Source organism: Anas platyrhynchos, chromosome 25, assembly GCF_047663525.1.
Source record: "Anas platyrhynchos isolate ZD024472 breed Pekin duck chromosome 25, IASCAAS_PekinDuck_T2T, whole genome shotgun sequence".
Lineage (NCBI taxonomy): Eukaryota > Metazoa > Chordata > Aves > Anseriformes > Anatidae > Anas > Anas platyrhynchos.
The window spans coordinates 2,857,683-2,880,899 of NC_092611.1; the positions used below are offsets into that span (position 1 = coordinate 2,857,683).

General features: G+C 50.6%; 2 protein-coding genes across 14 annotated transcripts in view; one reads left to right on the top strand and one right to left on the bottom strand.

Annotated features, from left to right (window-relative positions):
• Positions 1-2,591: 2,591 nt before the first annotated feature.
• On the top strand, positions 2,592-8,007 carry VSIG10L2 (V-set and immunoglobulin domain containing 10 like 2). Its single transcript, XM_072027582.1, is given in 10 exon segments — positions 2,592-2,658; positions 2,738-3,085; positions 3,575-3,967; positions 4,361-5,059; positions 5,289-5,554; positions 5,557-5,944; positions 6,033-6,335; positions 6,728-6,850; positions 6,931-6,955; positions 7,038-8,007. Coding segments are annotated over 10 exon segments (2,901 nt in total). The 3' UTR covers positions 7,327-8,007.
• A 3,937-nt stretch (positions 8,008-11,944) lies between these two features.
• CDON (cell adhesion associated, oncogene regulated) overlaps positions 11,945-23,217 on the bottom strand; it is a 54,309-nt gene continuing 43,036 nt past the window's right edge. For all 13 annotated transcript variants that reach the window (XM_013099606.5, XM_072027594.1, XM_027444257.3 and 10 more), the window contains 5 exons: positions 22,137-22,364; positions 20,740-21,014; positions 18,280-18,359; positions 13,064-13,317; positions 11,945-12,380 (listed from right to left, as the gene is read on the bottom strand). In XM_013099606.5, the coding sequence (XP_012955060.3) occupies positions 12,214-12,380; positions 13,064-13,317; positions 18,280-18,359; positions 20,740-21,014; positions 22,137-22,364 (1,004 nt within the window). In that variant the 3' untranslated portion in view covers positions 11,945-12,213. The remainder of the gene's footprint in view (positions 12,381-13,063; positions 13,318-18,279; positions 18,360-20,739; positions 21,015-22,136; positions 22,365-23,217) is intronic.

Consider the following 23,217-nt stretch of genomic DNA (forward strand, 5'->3'; position numbering starts at 1 on the left):
ATTTATTAATCATAGAGGATTGCGCTGTATTGTGCATGTTAGGGCCTGTCATTATACAGCACAGCCACCTGAACCCTGGGAGGGTTACTGACACACTGAGAAGTACAACGTGCTCTGCTAGTGGAGTCTGCCCAGGAGTTACATGGAGATATTCCATCTCCTAACCCTCTAGTGGGAAGATCAAAACCCAAATGTAAAGTGTCTCAAATCCTGTTCCTGAATCTTGGCATAATCAAATTTGTAGCCACCATCATAAATGTAGCCCAAATTGTAGAATCTATGGGCAGCGCCAGCGTTGATGCAATTTTGGCCTTGTAAGAAGTATCAGGAATTTGCAAAGGTAGCATTCCAAAATCCGGTGGTATTGGATGTGGCATCAGCTTCTGAAGGTGGCATGTGCATATTGGGAAATACCACCTGTTGTACTTATGCTGATCAATCTGGACATATCTCCACCAACATTCCCATCATTAAAGTCAAAAACCTTTCACAAAATTGGACAAACCAAGTGGAACACAGACATATCGGGGTAGCGACACAATTTGGAGGTTGGTTTGGGAATGCCACTAGGCCAATTTTGAACTGGGTCATTTTTGTCTTACTGCTATTTGAAATATTCATACATCAGCAAAACCGATTGTATGTTTTCTGTAGTCCCTGCTCTCTATGGAGGGTGAGTGGACGAGGAGCAACGTCCCTTGCCCCCTCGTGTGATCAGTAGGTAATTTTGACAGCCTCCAGGGGCCTAAACACATTAAATACCACCCGAAGGTGCAGCCTTTACAGAGCTTTTCTCACATTCAGTTGTGCTGGAAGGGCAGGGCACTCGGACGAGCTCCTGCAGTTAAGCTTTAAGGGAGAAACCTCTGGTGAAAGCTGCTGCTAACTGCAGATACCTTGCATTTTAGCAAGTTCTCATTCTGCAGGGGCTTCAGCGGCAGCGTGGGAGCCTATTTTCTGCCCTGAGAGACCACCTGGTAGAGAAATTTAGGTTTTCCGATCGTGGCTCCTCGTTTTGGGTTAGGACGTTTCCAAATGGGGGATGAGGCGATCGCTCGGGCTGGGTCCCGAGGGAGGCGTCCCCGTTACAGGGGGCACTCGGAACCCGCTCCCGGGCTCCGGGGGGGCTCCGGGGGGGCTCCGGGGGGCTCCGGGGCCCGCTCCCCGCCTCGGCCCCCTCGTCCCGCCCGGCGGCGGAGCTCTCTGGAGGCCCGAGGCCGGGCTCCCCTGCGGGCCGCTGCCGGAGCCGGAGCCGGAGCCGGGGGCCGCTGTCCCGGCCCTCCCGGGACGGCCCCGAGCGGGCGGCCCCGGGGCTCGAACCGGCGGCGACACCGCCGGGAGGGGCGGGAGGAGGCCCCGCCCCGCGCCGCCGCCAGGGGGCGCCGCCCCTCCCCTGCTCCCGCCGCGCCCGCGCAGAAGCCGCCCGGGGCCCGGCCCTCAGGCCCCTCCCCGCCCCCCCCGAGCGGGCTGCGAGGCCCGGCGGGGCCCGCCAGGGGGCGGCGGGGCCTCGCGGCGGGGCCGCTGCCCCGAAGGCCGCCGGGCCCCCGCGGAGCGCTCGGAGCTGCCTCGGCCGCGGCTGCGGCTGCGGGGCTGGGCTCGTCTGGCAGCGAGCCGCAGTGACACGGAATCAGCGCCACTCGTTAGAAGCCCCCTCAGACTTGTCCGCCCTGTCCCCGGGGTCCCCGTGAGGCCGCGGTGCCCACGGCTTCGTTCGGCCGGGGACTGCCCCGCAGCAAGGGGCACCATGAGGACACCAGCACCACCCCACGATGCTGGGAAAGGCGGGATTTTTATGATTTTTATGATTTTTGTGATTTTTATGATTTTTATCCCCTTCCCTCTCACCCCCAGCACTCTCCTGTGCTGTTCTGCAGCAGAAGCCGTGCCCCACGCCCCCTGCCCCGGCTCCCACATCCCCCAGCTATGGGGCTGGGCTGCAGATCTGCACCGTGCTGCAATGGAGACACCAGCAGGAAAGATGAACAAGATCGGGGGGGCAATTTAATTAATAATTGACTGTGGGGGAGTAATCAGGAACCCTTCTTTTGAGGGGCATGGCAGCTGCACACAGGGACAGGGCACAGTAGGATGTGGTGTCCCCCCCTCCACGCCACCTGCACCCCGACATCCTCCTGCTGGAGGGGGCAGCCTCACCGAGCCCCCCCCGGTGTCCCATTACTGTGCCGCCCCCCCATCAATGTTTCATGGCTGGGGCTCGGCAAGGAGCTGGAGATGAAATATCAAACCCTGCTCTCAGCGTCGGGTCTGCTGGAGGATCAAAACCGATGTTTTTTTGCAAAGGGGGGGGGGGGTCGCAGATTGTTTTCCCCTCCTGTAGCTAGAAAATGAGAAGGGGGCTCAGGGGAGTGCCCACTGCTGAGGACACCCCTGCTGTGGGGGCAGGAGGCAACGCTGCCACTCCTGCCACGAGTGCGCCCGTCCTCATCCCTGGCACGGGAGTGGCCAGATTGCAGCGGCATTGGGTTTCTGCTGGTGGCTTGTTAATAACTAGGCTCATTAATAACTGATACCTAATCAGGGCCGGGACAGGGAAACCCAAGAGGAGGTCGGGGTGGGGAGCACAGCCCGCCATGGGGGGCTCAGGGCCAGGCATGGGGGGCTCCTGGCTGCTCTGCCTGCTGCCGGCGCTGGTGGCAGGTGGGTGGCCGGGGGTCCCCGGGGGGCCGGGCTGGAGGAGCCACAGAGACCTGGCCAACTCGCTGCGCCTCTCGCCCAGCTCAGCCGCTGGACGCCAGTTCTGTGTCCTACGAGGAGCGGACGGTGACGGGGGTGCGGGGCCGGGCAGTGGAGCTGAGCTGCGGGCCCACGGTGCCGGCGGTGGTCTTCTGGAGCTTCACGGCGGCAGGGAGCACCGGGCCGCCACAGGCGGTGGCAGTGGGCTCGGGCCTGGAGGCGATGGTGGCCCCCGGCGTGGGGGCGCTGGGTCAGGCCAGCCTGCTCAACGGCACGCTGGAGCTGCGGGAGCTGCGCACCGCCGCCGCCGGGCGCTTCTTCTGCCAGGGGCTCTTCCCAGAGCCCGGGAGGCTCCGCGTGGGATACGCCGCCGTGCTGCTGCGAGTCCTGGGTAAGTCACCCCCTGGCCCAGATGAGCCCCTCGCACGTGTCACCCCCACAGTGGGCTGGCAGATCATCCCCTCAGCCAGCAGCCGGACCGCGTGGTGCCCGCTGCTCACCACACCATGCAGTGGAGGCTGTGTAGCTGCACATGAGGGTATCATGTCCTAACAGCCAGCACAGCACCCCACTAGCCAGCATCCTGCCCCAATAATCAGCATAGCGACCTGCTAGCCAATATAGCCCCCCACTAGCCAGCATAGCACCCCACTAACCAGCATAGGAGCTCACTAACCACTGAAGCACCCTGTTAACCAGTGTAGCACCCCACTAGCCATCCCATCACCTTGACCACCAGGCCACATAGCACGCCAGTAGCCACCTCCCATCTCCTTCTCCTGTCCAACCTGGCATCCTGCTAGCCAACATATTGGCTCACCCACCCATACTCACCCTCACCAGCCACTCTATCCCCTCACTGCTGGTTGTGGGTCATCAGAGTCAGAAAGGCCACCTCTGGTTGGGAAACTGGGTTGTGGGGGCTCTGGGTGGGATCAGGAGCAAGGGGCTGGTGGCCTTGGGGCTGCTCACAACTGGATACCCCCAGTGCCTGTCTCCAGGCCTTTTGTGCGGCTGACGGCGGCGGCAGCAGTGGAGGGGACAGAGGTGACCCTGATGTGTGCCGTGAGGGAGGGGACGGCGCCGCTCAGCTTCTCCTGGCAGCACCGGGAGCCCCGGGGGGGGGCCCTGGCAGCACCCATGGGGCTGGGGGGCTCTGGGGCAGAGCTGCGCCTGGCACCCGCCAACCGCAGCCATGCCGGCTGGTACGTCTGCACGGCCCGCAACGAGGTCAACAACCGCAGCAGTGAGCCTGTCTACCTCGACATTATCTGTGAGTGTGACATGGGTTTGGCCCCATTTCCCCAGGGGGCCCCAAGGTGGGGGGCTTGGCCGTAGGGGCAGCCCCAAGACTGGAGATGCCGCTGTAATGCATCCATGGCCACCATGGTGCCTCCGAGGCCACTGTGCACCCTGCTGCTGTGATGCCTCCCTGGCCACCATACCACCAACACACACCCATAGCCACCGTGCCACCAAGCTGTGTGCATGGCCACCACATGGCCACCACGCAGCACAGGACGTCCATGGGCACCGTGGCGTGCTTGCAGCCACCACACGGCACCATTTCTAAGGAGGCTCCCCTAGCAGCAGGAGGATGCCCCGGATGGGGCTGCATCCCCTCAGCAGCAAGTCCCCACAGCTAAGAGGCCCCATGTCCCCACAGATGGCCCCGATGAGCCAGCCATCAGCATGGAGCCCTTTTCCCCCGAGCAGGGGGGCTTCTCCGCGGGCGAGCGGGAGGACGTGGTGCTGAGCTGCCTGGCACCCTCCAACCCCCCCAGCCGCTACATCTGGCTCCACAACGGCTCCCAGGTCCACACTGGGCAGACCTTTGTCATCGCTGCCATTGCCCGGGGACAGGCAGGCACCTACACCTGCCTGGCCGAAAACACCCACCTCCAAACCCGCACCCAGGCCACCATCATCCTCACTGTCTACTGTAAGTACCTCCAGGGGCAGCCCTGGACCAACGTGGAGAAGAGGCGGTGCCCGGAGAGGACGTGGGTGCGAGGGGCAGGTTGGGGAGATAAAAGTGGGGGGAGAACCCTGGCCATGATGCCCCCCCCCCCGCCCTGTGCAGATCCACCGGCTGGAAGCCCCAGCTGCTCTGCCTTGGCCACCGCTGACCTGCGGGACGTGGCCCTGCGGTGCCGCTGGCCGGGGGGCTTCCCCCCAGCCCAGCTGCGCTGGGTGGGCCCCGGGGAGGAGGAAGAGGAGGAGGAGGAAGAGGAGGCGGCAGGGCCAAGCTTTTCCATGGCCACCAACATCCGTCCAGGGGTGACCACAAGGAACGGCAGCTCCTTCGCCTGCCTGGCCACCCACCCCACGCTGCGGGAGGGGGCCATGTGCAGGACCACCCTGTGTGAGTGCAGACTGGCCCCCAACACCCCGACATCCCCCTAAAACACGTCCCTTGCCCTCCCCCCCGCCTTCAACCCATGTGCCACAGCCATGCCACAGGGCAAACGTGCCCCACAGCTGGGCGATCCCCGAAGCAGTCCCATGGTGGCTGCCCCTTGCTTGCTCCCAAAGGGGATGAAGCTGGGCGGGGATCGCCCAGTGCCACCCCCCAACGCCTCTCTGTCTCCCAGGGGTCCCAGCTGGCAGCCCTGCCTGCACGGCTGTGGCCAGCAAGCATGATGAGTTCGTGATGCTGCGGTGCCGCTGGGAGGGGGGCATGCCACCGGCCACCCTGCGCTGGTGGGACAGCCGGGGTGAGGCGCTGGGTGTCCCCATGCCCTCGGCTGCTGTCCTTGTGCTGAGCGCTGATGCCAGCCTGGGGGGCCAAGACTTCATCTGCGTGGCCACCCACCCACTGCGGGTGGCTGCTGCTCAGTGTCACCTCCGGCTTGGTAAGCCGGGATGTCCCCACGCGCTGTCCCCAGCGGTGCTGCAGCACGCCACGCCGGCAGCTTGCACAGCCCCAGTGTCTCCGTGCCCTCTCGCTGTGCAGACATCCCCAAGCTGGAGGTGGAGCGGAGCGAGGTGGCGGTGCTGGAGGGTGGTGAGGCGCGGCTGGCGTGCCGGTGGTGCGGTGTCACCCACCTGGGTGCCGAAATGGTCTGGTACGACCCCCAGGAGCGGGAGGTGCCACCGGGCATGGCTAAGTACTGGCTGGAGCAGGATGAAGCGTGGGCCAACCTCACTGTCCGGGATGCCGAGTGGCCGGGGGATGGTGGGACCTACCGCTGCACTGCAGCCAACGCCGTGGGCACCACCAGCCTCCCCGTCCACCTCCGTGTAGACCGTGAGTCTGGGGGAGGGGGTGGCACCGGAGGGGTCCCCAGGGCGGACTGGGGACGAGCCCATCCCTGCTGGGTGCCATTTCGCTGCAGGGTACCCAGCCCCTCCCAACGTCACCATCAGCAAGCTGCGGTACACGCGGGCACGAACCGAGGTGCGGCTGGAGTGGCGGACGCAGGGCACGGGCAACCTCACCGGCTTTGTGGTGCAACGGCGGCAGGCAAAGAAGCCCCAGCGCCGGGCCCCAGGCCCCTGGGAAACAGCCGCCGGTGACATCGAGCCCCACTCCCGTGACCGGCGCCTGGGGGGGCTGGACCCCACTGTGGTCTATGCCTTCCGCGTCCTGGCTGTCAACCACCGCACGGCCGGGCACCCCTCTGAGGTGCAGACGCCAGGTGAAGTGGGAAAGGGCATGTGGGAAAGTGCATCCAACCTCCTCCGGCATCCCCTCTGGAGCGGTCACACGGTGTCAGACATCAGTAGGGGCTGGAAAAACATCCCAGGGGCTGTGTCCCTACCGGGAGAGCAGGGATTAAGTGGAGAAAGGCAGCATTTGCATCCAAGCGTGAGCAGCCATCAGTAGGTTTCAGAGTAAACAGGTGCAGGCTTCCATCTCTCTCCACCTCCGAGGCTCTGCCAGTCCTTGCGCTGGGGTGCCTGGTGCCCACCTTGCTCACTCCTGTCCCCCTGCACACCTTGCACCCGTGCACTGTCCCTGCTGCCCCTCACCTCGTTACCTTAATTGCCCCTAGCAGGGACAAGCTGACAGGTAGCCGCTCTCTTCCAGCTGAGCCTCCCTTCGAGGCACTCCCCGCAGTGACGGGGGCGGCGGTGGTGGGGATGCTGGTGGCCACTGCGGTGTCTCTGCTGGCTGTGCGCTGCGTCGCCCGCCACCGGGACAACCTGCCACGTGAGTGCCGGGGGGGAGGCTCGGCAGGGCACCCGGGGCAGTGGAAGGGCCCCCGACACCCTCACCTCGTGTGTTCCCAGGGCTGCACAACCTACTCTTCCACACGTGAGTGTCCCAACCCCCTTGCCCTGGTGCCCAGCTCTCACTGTGCTCACCTGGCCCCGGGTGAGAGCCTCGTGCCCCCCAGGGCCAGCCCTGAAGCCCCAGAGATCCCCAGCACGACCGAGGATGCTCCAGGAGCCACAAACAGGGAGGACAGAGCAGAACAGGGACAGGGAGATGCAGGTGGCCCCAGCACAACAGCCTCAGCAGGTACTGGTGCCCACGGGGCCAGACGAGAGTGCAGCCACCAGCCGAGGGGGCTGTCACCAAGGCTCCCCCATCCCACCCTTGCAGAGCCTCTCTCAGCCCTGCCAGATGCTGCCGCTGCCGACCTGCCGGTTGATGTCCCCATCGTGGTGATGGCCACGCCATGAGCCTGGCTTAACCTCACCCCAGGGGCTTCTCCCAGTTGCTTCCTTTCCTTCAGTTTGATGCTGGGGACAAGCTCAGGTCTGGCAAAAGCACCAGTGCCCACCCCGATCCCTGCAGCATCTCCGGGGACAGACCCCAGTGAGAGCCGCAGGGGCTCAGCCCCCTCCTCGTGTGCTGCCCAGGCTGTACCTTACTCATTTCATTGCGTCAATAAAGCTGGAAGGGTGCATGGGTTTGTGCCAGGCAGCCACCGCAGCAAGCACGGAGGGGATGTGTTTTGGAAAAACCTGAGGGGAGGGGGCTGGTGATGAGAAGCAGGGGTCGCATGAGCAAGGCTGCGGGTGTCGGGCACCAGTGAAGGAGTCAGGCTCTCAGCCCTCGTGCTTTTCTCGGAAGTGCCCAGTGGCCGGGTGCTGCTTCGCACACAGAAAACCTTCCTTTGTGTCCCGCCCGGATACACGCTCCCTCCTCCCATAACGCGGACTGTCATAAAAATTTTGGCTGGCGGAGACAGATTGGGTTGCAGTGCAGAGGGCTGCTGGCGAGGAGCCACAGAGGAAATTCTTTGGGCTGCTTTAATGTGCTTCGACACGAACTGCCAACGTGCAAACAAGTGAGCCAAGGCCTGGTTTTGCTTCTTTATAGTGTTTAAGAAGATGGTGAGGAAGATCCATAATTTTTCCCTTCCCCCTCCTGCCCTACAGGGAAGGGAAGGGAAGGGAAGGGAAGGGAAGGGAAGGGAAGGGAAGGGAAGGGAAGGGAAGGGAAGGGAAGGGAAGGGAAGGGAAGGGAAGGGAAGGGAAGGGGCTTGGCTTTTCTCTCCTGGATAGTGCTGAGGGCTGACAAAACCACAATAGATACAAGGTCTTGAAGCATTATTGGGGCTGCTAAAGAGGAAGCTGGCTCAGGGATTTACCCACCAGTCACAGAAGGCAGCACAGCCCCGGTGCATGGGTGAGCCTGCTCGCACACGGGGCTTCCAGCCCTGCGCCCTCTGGCACCAGCACCGGCCTCCAGCTCTGCTGTTACTGCTGGGGCTAAAGAAAATATTTAGGTGCCCGCTCATCCTCCCTGAGTGGAGGAGAGCCAAGCACTGAAGTGCCACTCCCAGCCCACTGCAAGCCAGGGCCTCCCCCAGCGGTGGGTTTGTCAGGAGGTTTTGGGACCACACTGAATTTCTGAAGTTTATGCAGTGTGAAGAGAGCACAGCCACAAACCTTCAGTGGGGTAAGGAGCTGGTGCTCATCTTTACCCCAGAAGTCCACATTTTTCAGGCCAAAATGCAGGATGTCAAAAATCGCCATTAATGATTTTTTTTCCCCCTTTTTGGTACAAACACAGAGGAAGGCAGGGTGCAAGGAAAGCAGCCCCTCAGCTCTGCTCATCCTTTGTCTTTATGAAGAAAAAAAAAAAAAAAGAGAGTTCCTGGTAATTTCTCCTGTGTTTTGTTAATAACATCTCCACTAAGTATTGAGTAATGAGAACCAACCTTGCTTCAGTGCCTGCAAAGTGTTTGTCTGTTCATCCGCTTGAGACCCCGGATGGCACCAATCACCACTCCTGCCACTCTCCATAAAGCAGCAGCACTCTCTTTAATATTTCTCAAACCACCAAAAAAAAAAAAAAAACAAACCAAAAAAAAAAAAGCTTGCAAAAACTACATCATTTCAAAATACGTACAGCTTCTGAAGGAATATTACAGCTTCTTAGAACAACACAGATCATTTGCCATATGACAACAAACATGCATCTTGAATTCATCACTGCCAGAGGTGACACCAGTGTAATTCCAGAACTATTTTCCTTGGGTAGAACCGCAGCCAGGTGATACCTGGAGAATCAGGGAGGGTTGTTTTTTTGCCCCGTTTTTTTTTTTCTTTTAAATATGCAGACCCCTATTAAGTAACGTAATTGCCAACTAGGGCACAAACCACTAGGGAGGGAATCAGATGACGGCTGTAGGTTTAACATTAGGTGAGGATCTTGCTTGTAACTGCCTGGAGGACACAGTGCCCCATGGTTTAAAACCCTGAGGAGGAGGAGCAGGCACAGGGGCTGAGGAACACGAGGGTTGCTTAAAAATGTGGCTAAATGCAGTGCTTGGGGAAACAATGAACCTGGAGTTCAAACCAAGCTCCTAACCATTCATCCACCAAAGCTGCAAGGAGGCAAATACTGAGAAAGCCCCGCATCAGGGTCTGAGATGGGAAAACGCAGCAAGGGCAAAGCTGTGCTCCTAGGAGTGAAGCAGAACGGCAGGTTTAGGAGAGAAGGCGTTAAACAGAGGGAGGAGTGTGGCTTGCACAGCATCGCTAGGGCAGAAAGCAATCCAAGCCCAAGGATTTTGTGGCCCCAGGCCCACAGTGCCTGGGTGGGACCAGCAGGAAGGTTCAGAATTAGGCACCTCTAGCTGGGAGCACACACCAAACCCCTGCAATAAAGGTAAAAGTTATATATTTTTTATAAATAAAATACAATAAAATGAAAAAAACACTTAAAACAGTGTAATTCGATATAAATAAAGCAGTCCACAAAGAGATTCTGCTAACAAGGCAGATTACAACAGTTTCATCCTTGAACAGAACCAGTCCCAAATCTGACACTCGTGGTGTCTTGCAGCCTGTGGCCTTGGGCTCCTTTCTGTGCTCTCACATCAATCCTGCCCACCAAACTCACACCGGCATCCTACACTTCAGCATCAAAAATGCAGACCAGCACATTTCCAGGAAATCAGGACAGGACATTGCACTCAAGCCATGTTCATTCAGATGCTCTTGCCTCCCTCTGACATGCACTCAGCCTTGCAACCATGAAAATCAAAGCCACAGTCGCGCATGGACAAGCAGAGTGGTCACGTACACAGTACAGCATCGGCACCAGGCTCTGGACACAAGCAAAAATAAAGCATCAACTACTGGAATAGTCTTGCATAGTAACCCAGCTCAGACCTAGTAAATTCTTATTAAGGACTCTATTTATAAAGCATATAACACATTATATATATCTCTTCATGCTGCATGCACACACACCACTTGGCATTCAGTGGGGAAAGGAGACTTTTTGGGCCAGGCACAGTTTCTGAGCACGGCACGCTGCACCTGTAGCGCCTTTGCAGGCATTCCCCGAGGGGTTTGCAGCTCCAGCCAGACCGGCTTCGCTTCCTCCCTTCCCAGCTCCAGGGCTGTTGCTGGCGCTCACTAGAAAAATACTTGTTCCATTAAAAGAAGGCTGCACATGTGTCGCCTTGGGGCAGCTGTAATTGTAATTTATGTGCCTCAAAGCTGGGGTTATGCGCGCTGATTTCTGGAGAGAGTGCTTTACAGGCACAAGTTTGTTTTATTTACTTTGATTAAATTTGAAAGAAAAAAAAAACAACCCTGCAGTTAACATTGCAACACCTACATCATGCTGCATGTGCTGTTTCTGAAAAGGCAGGCAGGTTTCTCAGAGCTGCGTGCACAAGGCTGGAGCGCTTTGACAAGGCTCATTTCACCTAGAAGGCAAAGGCAGCTAGTCAAGCAATTAGTAGTATCCCCTTTTTTCCACTCCAAACCAAGGAGTTTAAACGCAGTCAAACTGAATTTGTCTTCTGCAAGTGAGCAGGACAGCAGGAATAAAGCACCACAAACACAGTGTTTTGGGTTTGATTTTTTAACAGCTCATGGAGGTCTCACCGGGCTCGGGAGCTGCACTGCAGTGGGTGACATGGTGTGGGAGGAGCACAGTCAGGGAAACTCAGAGGAGGTTCTGCTGCAAGTTTAACAGCTCCACACCATAGCCACTGGAAATTAAACCACCTGACTTAGCAGCAATTATTTACTAATGAGCTGTAAAGGTCAGTTCAGCTGGATCATCTTTGGCAGCAGCCCTCTTAAGCATCTCCTGGTTACTGCCATCCCTCCTGCTCTGTGGGTGTATCTGTGGGATACACTGGGTGAAGGTGATTGTGAGACTTACTTTAGGCTGGATCACTTCACCAAACCATCCTGCCATCCAGCTCTACAGACATTACCTGGAGCAGAAGAAAGCAGATGCCCATACCCATGCTGCTGCCAGGAAAAAGGCTGGCTGCAGCCTGCCCTGAGCACTTGCTGGAGAGCAGGGAGGGAGACCAGTAGACCAGGTGGGTTCCAAAGCACCCCAACAATCCCTCCTCCTGCCCAGGTTCTGATGACTGCTTGGATTACCAAAGCACTTGTAAAAAGAAAAGAGCTAGCTGCTAGTTCAAACAGGCTGGGCTTTTGCACACACTTCTGAAAAGGAAAGAATCACTGAAATAGTGGCAAAGACCTACAGATGCAAACAGTTGCCAGAACATCTCTGAGCTCTGCCTCTGAAGCCATATTGTAACTACTCAGCTACTCATTTTCTCACCCACAGTCCCTTATTCACCCTTGTTCCATGAGTTCTTCCCAGAGAAACTGAAAGAGGACATGGAAATAAGTGTTCAAGCACTGTGTTGTCATGTTGCCAGGGATGTGGCAGCCCCTGTGAAGGTGGTCGTAACATCAGAACTGCCCAGGTGTGCTCCAAACTGCTAACTCCATGTGTAAGACACTTTTTGTCTCCTTGGAAGTGCTTCTCACACTGGTCATATTCCACGGAAGACACACTACACACTTCCCATTGTTGTTCTTTATATTATTACAAATCTTTTTTATACACATACCCAGGCTAGTTTCATGGTGCATGGGGAAAAAAAAAGGGATTTCAATGCATAAATAATATAAAAAGGCAACCATTTAAAAACAAGATACATTCATTCATATGACACTACTACAAAAAATAAATAGTGACTCTCTCTGTTATAATTAACATCCCTCCATTAGTCCCTTTCAGCGACTCTGCTGTGCAGTTACTGGCGTTATGTGGGGAAAGCGGTCACTTCCTCAGGTTTCCTGAAGCTGGAGCTGTCGGAGGTCCCCAGAACCATTTAATGTGACGCCAGATGAGCTCCATCCTGGCTTTTCCTTACAGTCCTTTGAAACAGGCTGAAGAATAAGGGGACTCCAGCTCAAAGCGTGGTTCGATGTTTCTGAGTGCAAACAGTTGTCACCTGCAAAGCAAGTGTAGGGTTTTTTGTTTGTTTTTAAACAGATTATCTCCTCTTTAAACTCAGACTCACAAGCACATTAAAAATTCAGATTAACAGATCCTGGCAAAGCACTCTGAGCACAGATTTATTCTTATCTAAGCAGGCACAAAGCCTACATGCAGCATTAGGCAACGGTTTAGAGCATCAGCTCTATCCAAGCACATTGATGGACTTATATCTAATAGGTTACATTAATTAGATCAGGATTATGCAGCCTAATCTCCATCTACATTTCTGTGCCTGTTCTCACCTACGGGATGAATCTAAGCCATTATGGATGCTTGCTCATTAGGAAAAACTCCATTAGGCAGCATTTCAGCTGTCTAGGTCTGGGAGACCACGAGTATGCTGTACCACAGGCAACTACAAGCCAGCATAAATCAGTCTCAGCCTCATTATCTGGAGCACGCCTGCTAAATGAGCTCCATTAGAGGCATCAATCATAAAGGGCATGGCAGCCACAGGCACCTGAGCATTGCCACTTCTATTTTCTACAACGGGAAAGGTGGAACACTTAATAGTTTTTCCAAAGGACAGGTTTGTGGGCCTAACTACTAGTTCCTCCGCAATAAATTATCATACTGCTTTTCTGCGGAATCTACCTGGCTTCAAAGCCCAGCGGTATCCTCTTCAAAATGACTTACCATCTGTGTACTCCATGGAGAGCTGATTCATGCTTTCTCGACAGCAGGGATGCTGGGCGGAGGGCTGCTCTGTCTTCTCTTTGCTGTCCTCCTCCAGCTGTGCGCTGCACTCAGGAATGCTGGAAGCTAAGCACATGGCCACCATGACATGATTCAGAGGTTTCATCTCCAGACTGTCCTGCTGGTAAGGTGCTACGATGGGCATGACAGGTAGCGTGTTGCTGCTGAAAGTGCCATTGGTTTTGGTGAAACACCTGAGGACATAAGCCAAAATGAAGTTACTCAGAGCCCTGATCACCCGCACGTTTTTTCTTTCCACTACTTGACTTATCTTGAGAAACTACAATTTTTAAGTACTTTACCATGACTTATTTACTATAGCAACAGTAAGAATCTTGCCAAGTAAGTTTTGACTATATTTTTGGATCAATCCTGACATTAAGAAAAAGATCAAGCATTTTTTCTCCCAACAGACAGCTGAAAACATTGTAAACATTTGCTCAGTTACTTCCCCCATCTGTTGTGACCTGATGACCTGACTTGCAAGTCCATTTCTTCATCAAGGCAGCCCCATAAAGCAGGTTTTCACTGCCAAGAAAAAGAGCTCAAGTTTGAAACCCAAGCAGCAAGCTTAAGTACCTTGGAAAATAAATACTAAGTGCTATTGGAGAGAATGCAAATTAGAAAAATATATTCAACACTATAAACATAAAACCCCTGTGTGGTGCAACTCAGATTGTGGCCCTACAATACATGTGTAAGGCTGTGAAACTGAAGTTAAACTGCTAAATCAATTGTTACAGCCAAGGTATTTAACCTTTAAACAAAAAGGAGCTAGAGACCTTAACAGACATCCATACCACTGCAGTAAGCAGGGAAAATGCCTTGTGTTTAGAGTTCCATTAACAACATAGATTCACCGAACATTTATGTAAATAATTCCTACAAAAGGAAACCCAAAATCACACTTCACTGTGGTTTTATACAAAACCATAATTACCTGAAAAAGTAAAAGGTTGATTTGTATAATTGCCATAAACTAGGAAACCACCCCCAAAATGCTCCTGGTTTTGAGGCATGGAACAGAGATGGATAAGCAGATGAAGTGAAAGCAAGTATCCCACAATGATAACCTGATGCTATCACTGCGTCCTGTCCTTTAACCACTTGTTTCACAGTGACCAGTGAGGGAAAAAACAAACAACAGTGCCCACTCCCATCTGAACCATGACATCAGACCCCTCAGCATGGATATATGGATGAAAAATGACTCAGCAATGCTGTTTTCTGGCATTAGTGAGAACACTAGAAAGGGGAGCATGTTCAAAACTAGTGCTAAGGAATGATACTCTGAAGCACTCAAGAGAAAGTTAAACAGGCTTCAAATTTTACACACAAATGATATGCTGATATGCCAAATGGATACAACTCAGAGCATTCTTTTGCTGCCAAACCTAAATATAACTGTCGCCTGTTCTGCTCACGATGACAAGCCCCATCCATCTCACTGCACGCCGTTGTTTATTACCACTTACTACACCACCTAAGTGCTGGCATTCGGAGCTGGCACCCACGGCTGTGCGCAGCTCTCCGTGGGATCAGATGCATTTAACTGACGCACAGCAGAAAAACCTACGGTGTGTAACAAGATACAGGGGAGCTTCTGGAAAGGAATCCATCCAGGAATCATTGCATACTTTTTTCCTCCTAAATAAGCTCGTTTCAGTAATCACCTCTAGCCAAAATAACATGGTTGTACATACTTATGATGTAGTTGTGCAGTTTGAACTATGAGCTCGGTAGAGCTGGAGTACCTGTCATGCCTGTATTGAATAAAAACAGCTGGAGCACTAACGTATTTGTGAGGCTTCTTCCACAGAAGAACTGATACCCAGGACCTGGCTGTTCAGATGCTACCTCATCCAATATAAAGTGTTTCTTTAGAGTGACTCTGGCCCAAAACTGGGCAGAGCTGATCTTTGCGCTGCTGAAGGAGGGGAAACATTACTTTGACATTACCAGTGATAGGGTATCGGCAATCAGAGCTTACTTGGATAGCAGCTGGTGCCTCAGCACCAAAGGACTGAACTCAGAAACAGATTTAAAACTGGGAGACACTAAGCCTGGCAGTTACAGAAAGGTCCTGACAACTCCCACAGTGTGCTTTCATTCTAAGGTGATGGTGATGAGTAAAAACACCACACGTGAGGTACTTCTGCTATGCACATGGCCAGAGCCTCACATTATACTTCCACCTGAAAATGGCAATTGACATGGCCAGAACTGAGGAGCAAAACATCCCTTATCTGCGGAACGCAAACAAACTTTCTAGACAAGAAGTGGACAGCGTTCCCCCCTCACAGATGAGGTGGGACAAGCGGCAGCATGGGATGGGGCTGGGAGATGGCCATGGGCTCCTGCAGAGACCCCCCCAGGGGCTGCGGCAGGGCCCAGGAACCTGCTGCCTCCGGAGTGGCACGAGGACAGGGCTGCGCCTCACTTCGGCACGCAGCAGCTCTCCTATTTTGTCCTTCCGCTCACACAGCGGCCTCCAAGTCATTATTCCAAGTACCAAAATACCACAAAAGCCACTGAAGAATCCACATGAAACACATCTGGTCTTCAAACAAATCCATTTATTAGTTTGCATTTCTTTCCGCAGAGGTTTTGACTACACTCACTCATTATTAAAAAAATTCTTAGAGAAACCCATTTAAAATGTTTGGTTTTGCATGTTTATAGGACTTGCTTTTTAAAGATACAGAGATCAGTGCAGTTCTTTGTATTACTCTACTGGCTTGAGTGAAGTTTCAAGACAGCAGTTCAGCTTTTCAAGCTTAAAAAACCACATTCTGACGGAAACTAGCCATGGGCGTATCCAGAGCAGAGCATGTGTGAATAGCAATGGAAAATCTCTGCTGCAGAAAACACATTTGGCATCATTTCTCAGTGCCAAAGTCCTACAAACCATAATCTGACTTAGAAATCTGCACCGGCCTAATTTAGATTTAAAGAGCTGGACATTTGGAACATGTATGCTGAATTTGATCAGGACACAGCAATGTGCCAAAGTGAACTTGCAAAGAAGAGAACTACAAAAATGTAAATTCCTCTGCAACCACAACAATCTAGAAAATTTTAGTGCAAAAGCACCAAAGAACAAAAAATCAGTTTTGAATCCTAATGTAGTAAGTATAAATCACACTTGTCTTACTGGCTTTGTCCACAACAGCAAAATGGGTATCCACATTTCAGCAGCTTCTACCTCTGGCAAGCCTCCATGAGCGGTAACAAGAGCATGAAGTGCTAATTTAAACAGAAGACCAAGGGATTTCATTACCACAGTGGTGAAACCTGCTTCAAGATGGCTCTTGGTGCAAATAGCCATGGTAGCCAGCTATTAGATACACTAAATTATCAAGATTCATATGTGCATGTTCACAATTCAAAAAATTGCCAAGTTTAGTCCAAATCAGCAATAACACCAGGTATTAAGCGGAAATAGGCTACTTCTGGAACTGACAGTGAAGTGTTCTAGCAGAGCACCACGCACCTGGCATGCTCGTGTTTTACTGAGATCCTCCTGTTGAAGGTGTCTCCACTTCAACCAAGGAACTGTCTGCTTTTTGTGCAGTAATTCGAGGACAGGACAAGGCACGGGTCCTCTCTGTGTGCGGAGGACTCGGCGCAAACAGAGGGCACAGCCCTGAGCAGAGAGAGGGCATGGGCCCCAAAACCTTGCTGAAACCCACATACTAGGCTGTGCCTACCACTGTGGCTTTCTCCTCTTCCTCACCCAAGCCATAAATGCAGCTCAGAAGCCCCTGGGGTAACATTGAGCCGTGTCCTCAGTCCTCCCTGCTCCCCTCTCCCATGTCCTCCTTCCGTTCCCCAAGCACAAACAAGGGGACAGAGAGGTCCCAGCTCCCAGTGAGCGGCTGCGCAGCTCCCCTGCCAAGCAGCACTTCAGGCTCTCCTCTGGGGTAGGCAGCTCCAAGGGACAACTTGTTTCCGAATCAAGCAGTCAAATATAGAACAGGGAGGTGAAAATTCAAAGTTCAGCCACTGCTAATGACCCATCTGGGAAGAACATCAGTCGCACAGGATGGAACACATTCTCCCCTTTCTCTTAAGAAAAAAGTGTAATTAAAAAATTAAATATGCTTAAAACTGGAAAACAAGCTATTAATTACAGCATAACGCATACAATATGTTCCAAATTATGGCCAGTTGTACACATCTTGATGACTGCTGTTACACACGCTGCCTTGAAAACAGACAATTGGCTCATAATGAAACGGTAGCTCTTTTCCCCTGCGACATCGGTCCCAACAACACAAGCCCAACTCCACCTGCAAGTAACACCTTGTCCCCTTTGCACTATGGGGATGAAATATTTTAATCCTATTTTAAGCTATATATTAAAAAATAAAACAATGAAAACAAACAGCTTTTCTGTCTTCTGTAACAGATTAATTCCAACTCAGCTTCTTCAGATGTAAACTGGAGGGCAGCTGCCAATTTTAATATGAGAAAATTCAAAGTATGATTTAAAAGACCCCAAGTTTACCAGTCAAACTGGTCCAATATGTCTGACTTTCAGTCCTATTTTTAGTCATTACAATAACCAGAGATTTAATCAGAAGCCTGGATGGATATTCGTTAAAAAAAATAATAATAAAAATCTAGATTGCCTACTACTACATAGAAGACAGATTTTCCCTTATTCTATACAAGAATCTTCTTTCTCATGCAAAAATATATCCTGTGCTAACAAAGGCTGACCAAACTGCTACTGAAGGTCTGAAGAATCTCAAGTACCAGGTTTCACAAAGAATTGTGTTTTGAAAGCAAAGCTGCCATTCTAGTTCATTGGCATTCTTAAGAGAATGACAGGAAATGCAAAATACAGAAGACTTGATTAAATCCTATTTGAGAACTCTGCTTTGTATTATTCCACATGGAATGGTTTTCTCTCAAAGCTGAAGAAAAAGAGGTTTAAAAAAAATACTGTGCCCAACCTGCCTCACATTCTAGAGACCATCAAACGAAGAGATCGATCAAGATGAGTTCTGGAGGTTCAATAACTCAATTATTCCACCCTACAGCTTATCGGCACTGCTCTGAGACACTCTCTACTTCAGTTTGCCCCACACAGCCTATAAAGGAAGGGCTTCTGCTGAAGGCCCTGACCATAGGTGCAGGTTTTACGTTACCTGTTATTGTTCCGACAGTTTCGGCAGCTGATGCACTCGGAGGGGTCAGCCTGCGGCACTGCCGTGTACATCCCACCACCCTGAAGCAGGAAGATTCAACAATCAGTGGCTGTGAAAGCATACAAGAGACAGTCACGGAGAAAGGAGAAGGCAGTTCAGTGTCAGCTGGTGCCCCCAAGACACTTCATTTCCAAACCCTAATCACCTTATCAATCTTCAGATCCATGTCCCGTAATATGGCATGGCAACACTGAGCCATTATACAAAGTCAAGCAGAGAGCTTTTGCCAGCATGTGTGTCAGAGAAAAGTAAATAACTGTAGCTTAGACAAGTATGTGGTAATTTCCCTGGTCTGTTTTCAGCTTAATATGCTCAGGTTTAATTTAATAAACACACTGTAAATATGTTTATTTTTAACACTGATGACAGACATGAAAGCAAATTGCTTTTCATTAGCAAACTGTGCCCATTTGGGGAGACGGAGTACTAAATTTGCAGGGCTGATGTCACAACATAAACCCATCCCACTTTCCTGTAATTACTCCGATTAGATCAGTTTACTTCACTACACTGATTTTTGAAACATTTAATATTTTTACAGATGGGGTAATTCCTTAGCCAGCAATGACTCTGGGTGAGAGGGATTTTGTGTTGTTAGTTTTGGCTAGAGGGGCCATTACAAGCAAGTAAAATGCCCAGATTAACACATACCTCATTGTTAAAGCCTAGGCGGACACCGATGTGAGAGCCATTTGAAAATGGTGCCATGGAGCCAGGCTACCACAGCGTATTTTGGGAGGGGAGCAAGTTTGGGAAAGCTCATTTGACTTTGGAGATCTTAAACAGTAGGTAAGAGTAAGGGCAGCTTATGCAAAAACAGGGCTAGCCCTAAGTTTTTGAGGCTGCTTGGTCAGATATGGATCACTGAGGAAATGCCTAATTAGTCCTGATTTCCATACTGGCCAGTTTTTCTCTTCCTCATTCAGCCCAATCAATGAAACAATAAAGAGTCCTAATGAGAATGAGAACATCCTGTTCCTCTGCTGTGCCTCATCAGCGTGCCAGTCCGAGCTCTTCTGTGTGGGAATGGATCGCCGTACTCAACTCTGCACAACATGGAGGGGAAAACTGAAGAAACCAACCCAGTCACTGCTCACAAGACGGCATACTGTGACATTTCATGTTTGTATCTCGTGGCACAGGGTTTTGCAGAGGAGCTCCAAGTTACCAAGTGCCCTGCACAAGACCCCTATTTCCCTAATTTTTTTCTTGGAGGCAGGAAGGACAAAGCAGCAATGCAAAGTCCAACGCGCTGTGTTGCAAGTTTTCTTATGGGCTGGCTTTCAAATGCTACAAAGTCTTCCCTTCCTGAGGGCTTGTGCAGTTTGAAACTTTCGAGAGTTCACCCGCTGGGGGGTAGACAGGTCAAAAAAAAACATGGTTCTGGCCTGGGTTGCTCTTTGAAGCAATCAAAAAGCAATACTATTTGTTACATGAGCAAACCAACGAAAAAATCAGGTGAAGAACCAACTGGTCTAGCCTCAAAACCAGAGTTATCTGAAGTGGCAACTACTGTGCAAGTGCTAATTTGTTGTTCAATAAAACGAAGTACTTGTGTTCAATTACTAACACAAACAATAGCCTCTTTTTTTTTCCTCCAAAACCAGCATGCTGTTTCTCAGACTTTTGAACTTTTTCTTTCAGTTTTCCTGGGCAATGTTCACAGTTTTGAGTAAGTTTAGTAAGTTTGAATGCAAGCCATCTGTTTCCATAGACAATAATGAAATCATTATTGTCTCTTGGAAACAGGACACATTTCAGCAAATGAAGTATTTTTCCACAGCATACAAAGGCTGGATCGCAGACTTAAATTAGTTTTTATTTATTTATTTATTTTTTAAAAAGGAGCCTGTCTCAAAAGTCACAAACAAGGGCCTTAAAAAAAAAAAGCAGTCTTATTATATTGCTGCATTTCAAGATGTATGGGACATTTTATTTTATGGAAGCTCCTGCTACATTCGTGCTTTGCAATAATTAATAGCATTGCTTAGAGTTATAGATCTGAAACAGGTGGGGGAAAAACGGGTGATCCATAAAGCTGCAGAATAAGCAGCTATAATTAAATCTATTTAATTTGAAGATTGAGAAATACCATATGTACAAGTAAAGTATCTCAACCCAGTACAAAAGTATTCTCAGAGCTTACATGCTGTTAGGAGGAGGGTAGAGGCAGATTTCCCAGAGTAAGAGGAATTCTTGCTGTCATCTGATATTCTCAAATGAAAACCATGATGTTTGTATCAGAAATATCAGCCCAGTTGCTTCCTTTGGGAAAAGTCATTTAGTGGAACTGGCTGTTATCAATGGATGAGTATTTCCCCACCCGAACTAAGCCTGCTTCTACAAACTGCGTAAATCCCAAGGTCTAGTCTGAGCCTTTCACTCCGTGTAAGAGCTTACATTCACAAGGTGGTGGGTATGTTTGTAGTCCACGTGTGTCCTGGACAGGGAGTTGGTGTGCCCTGGGTAAAGTCCAGCTCCTCCGTTCACAATCCCATTAACTCCGTTAGCAACTTTATGATGGATGTGTGGACAGCCATTGCTGAGGCCGCCGTTGCTTATGAAGTTCCCGTGGATGCTGCCGTTGACACGACTTGTGCCAGGTAAAGTCGTGTACTCAATCCTTTGCCCATTGATATCTGAACCTTGGTACAAATAGCCAGGAGGGTCATATTCTGCAAAAAGACCCAGGCATTATTACGGCAGTTCTGCTACAAACAGCATACTTATTGCCAAATTAAAAGTTTAACGAGCTTCTCTAAGAAACAAAATAATCTCATTTTCCTCTTTCTGCAGCTTTTGTAAATTAACTGTAGTGTCTAAGTGCTTAGTATGCAAATGTAGAAATGGAAAGCAGCCATATCCTGGAGAACAGACGAGGAACATTGGTCTGAAAGGACTCGGTCAGCCAGTCCCAGCAAAGAACATTCTAAAGACAGATCATCTGTATGTATAATCAATAGATCCTTCTGATATCTGTTATGAACTACTTCCAGAAAATATTTCTGGGCTGCAATTGAAGACGCTATCTTATCTTGCAAGCTTTGCTTAATTTCTTGTTGTCAGAGAGTAAGGACGTTTAAAAATAAACGCAAACTATGGAAAGAACAAGGCAGGCTGATTTATGCATTAGGAAGAGAGAAGACTACAAAGAACCTCCATTAGCTCAGAATCATTTTGTGGTCATAGAGCACCTTACAAAGGCTGCTTAAGCTCCAGTGCATCTGCTCAAGGCTCCTACATGCAAACTGGCAGGTTTTCCCTATTACCACCTTTCTGGAAGACCAATACATTGAACACACTTTTACTGTGAAGGGACTAAGCAGTAACACAGGACTTGTCCTTCTAGTGCAAGAAGTCCCTTCACTTTCCAGATACACACAGGGCAGGGACATAGACAGATGTGGCATTTAAGTCTCTGCATTTTAACAACTACTTAGGATTACATACAAGTTCTGTCATTGCAAACAAACAGAAATCTGTGCAGGTTCTTAAGGACAGAGGCTGAAGAACTTCATGCACTGGCATTTCAACACACCACTCTTTAGATAAAACTGCAACACAACCTTACAGCAATGCAACAGGGCAGTGAGCATCTGTGCAAGGAAACAGAGACATGGCTGTTCTCAAATATTCACTTAAGGCACATCTAGAAAGCACAAATCCTTAAATAAATGCCAGTTGGCTCTTAACAGGAGGATCCCTGTTCATAAATTGTAATATGAATGTTACTAATTTTACTCTGATAATATTTTTGTCTTGAACACTGAAATGAAAGGAAAACAAAAATAACTCACTCTGCATGGTGTTTTGTTGACGGTTCTTCCACAGGCACATGGCAATGAAAACAATCAGAATAAGGACCATCACTCCAAGGACACACCCCACAATCAAATACAGCATGTCACTGCTTCGAACGGGGCCGTTTGAAAGCCCACCGCTGCTTCCCCCAACCCGGTCAGGGGAATTTGGTGGCGTGCTCAGGTCTTTTATTGGATATTCAGATGCTCCTGGCATGCGTTTCACTAGGTGAAAGAATAGACAAGAATAGGTACGTTCACTAAACAAGTCTTCTAAAGGTATTTTTTCATTATGAAACAAAAATAATTACTGCTGGAGTTTGAATGCTAATACCTCAAAGAGAAAGCTTCCAAGTCAATATTAAAAACTATATTGAGAAGGCCAACTACTATTGGGTAATAACTATTTGCCTTGGAAAACGGTTATTATCCAGCCTGCTAACCCTCTCATTGAGGTCACTTGAAACTTTAACAAGCAACTCGACGTATGCAAGGCCAGAACTGCTCTAACTCCCAACTTGAAAGAGCACAAATCTTTCCACTTCTGAGGTCAGGAAAAACCACAACACGCATTTCTATCATATAACCACTGCCAGATGACCTACTTTTATCTGATGTGAACCCTGCTAACCCCATTTTCTAAACCATACTATTTAAGATGCTAAGAGCTGAACAGAAATCACAGAAAGCTAGTCTAACGCAGAAATTAAATTTACATTAATTTTCAGCACACCACAACTCAGATTCACTCCACTTGACACTAAAAAGTAGGCTTAAAGAGGTGCCTGGCTTAAGAGTGAAGCTGGTCAATAGAGAGACACAGGCACCTCCATACAGATGTGTTAGATAAGCAGAATCCCTGCGAGCCTGGAAGAGATGTATTTTAAGGAAGAAGTGGTATGAACGATAGATTACATCTTGCCAAGTTTAAAATTAGGGAGGAAGGTTATATTCCTTGCAGGAGGAAAACCAACTGCACACACAGCCTGAAACCCTGCAGCTCCTAACCTTTCTTTCAAGGGCTTTGCTACTAACTTAACGAAATTTTGATGCTTCCGCTCCTAGAGGGCTTTTAAAT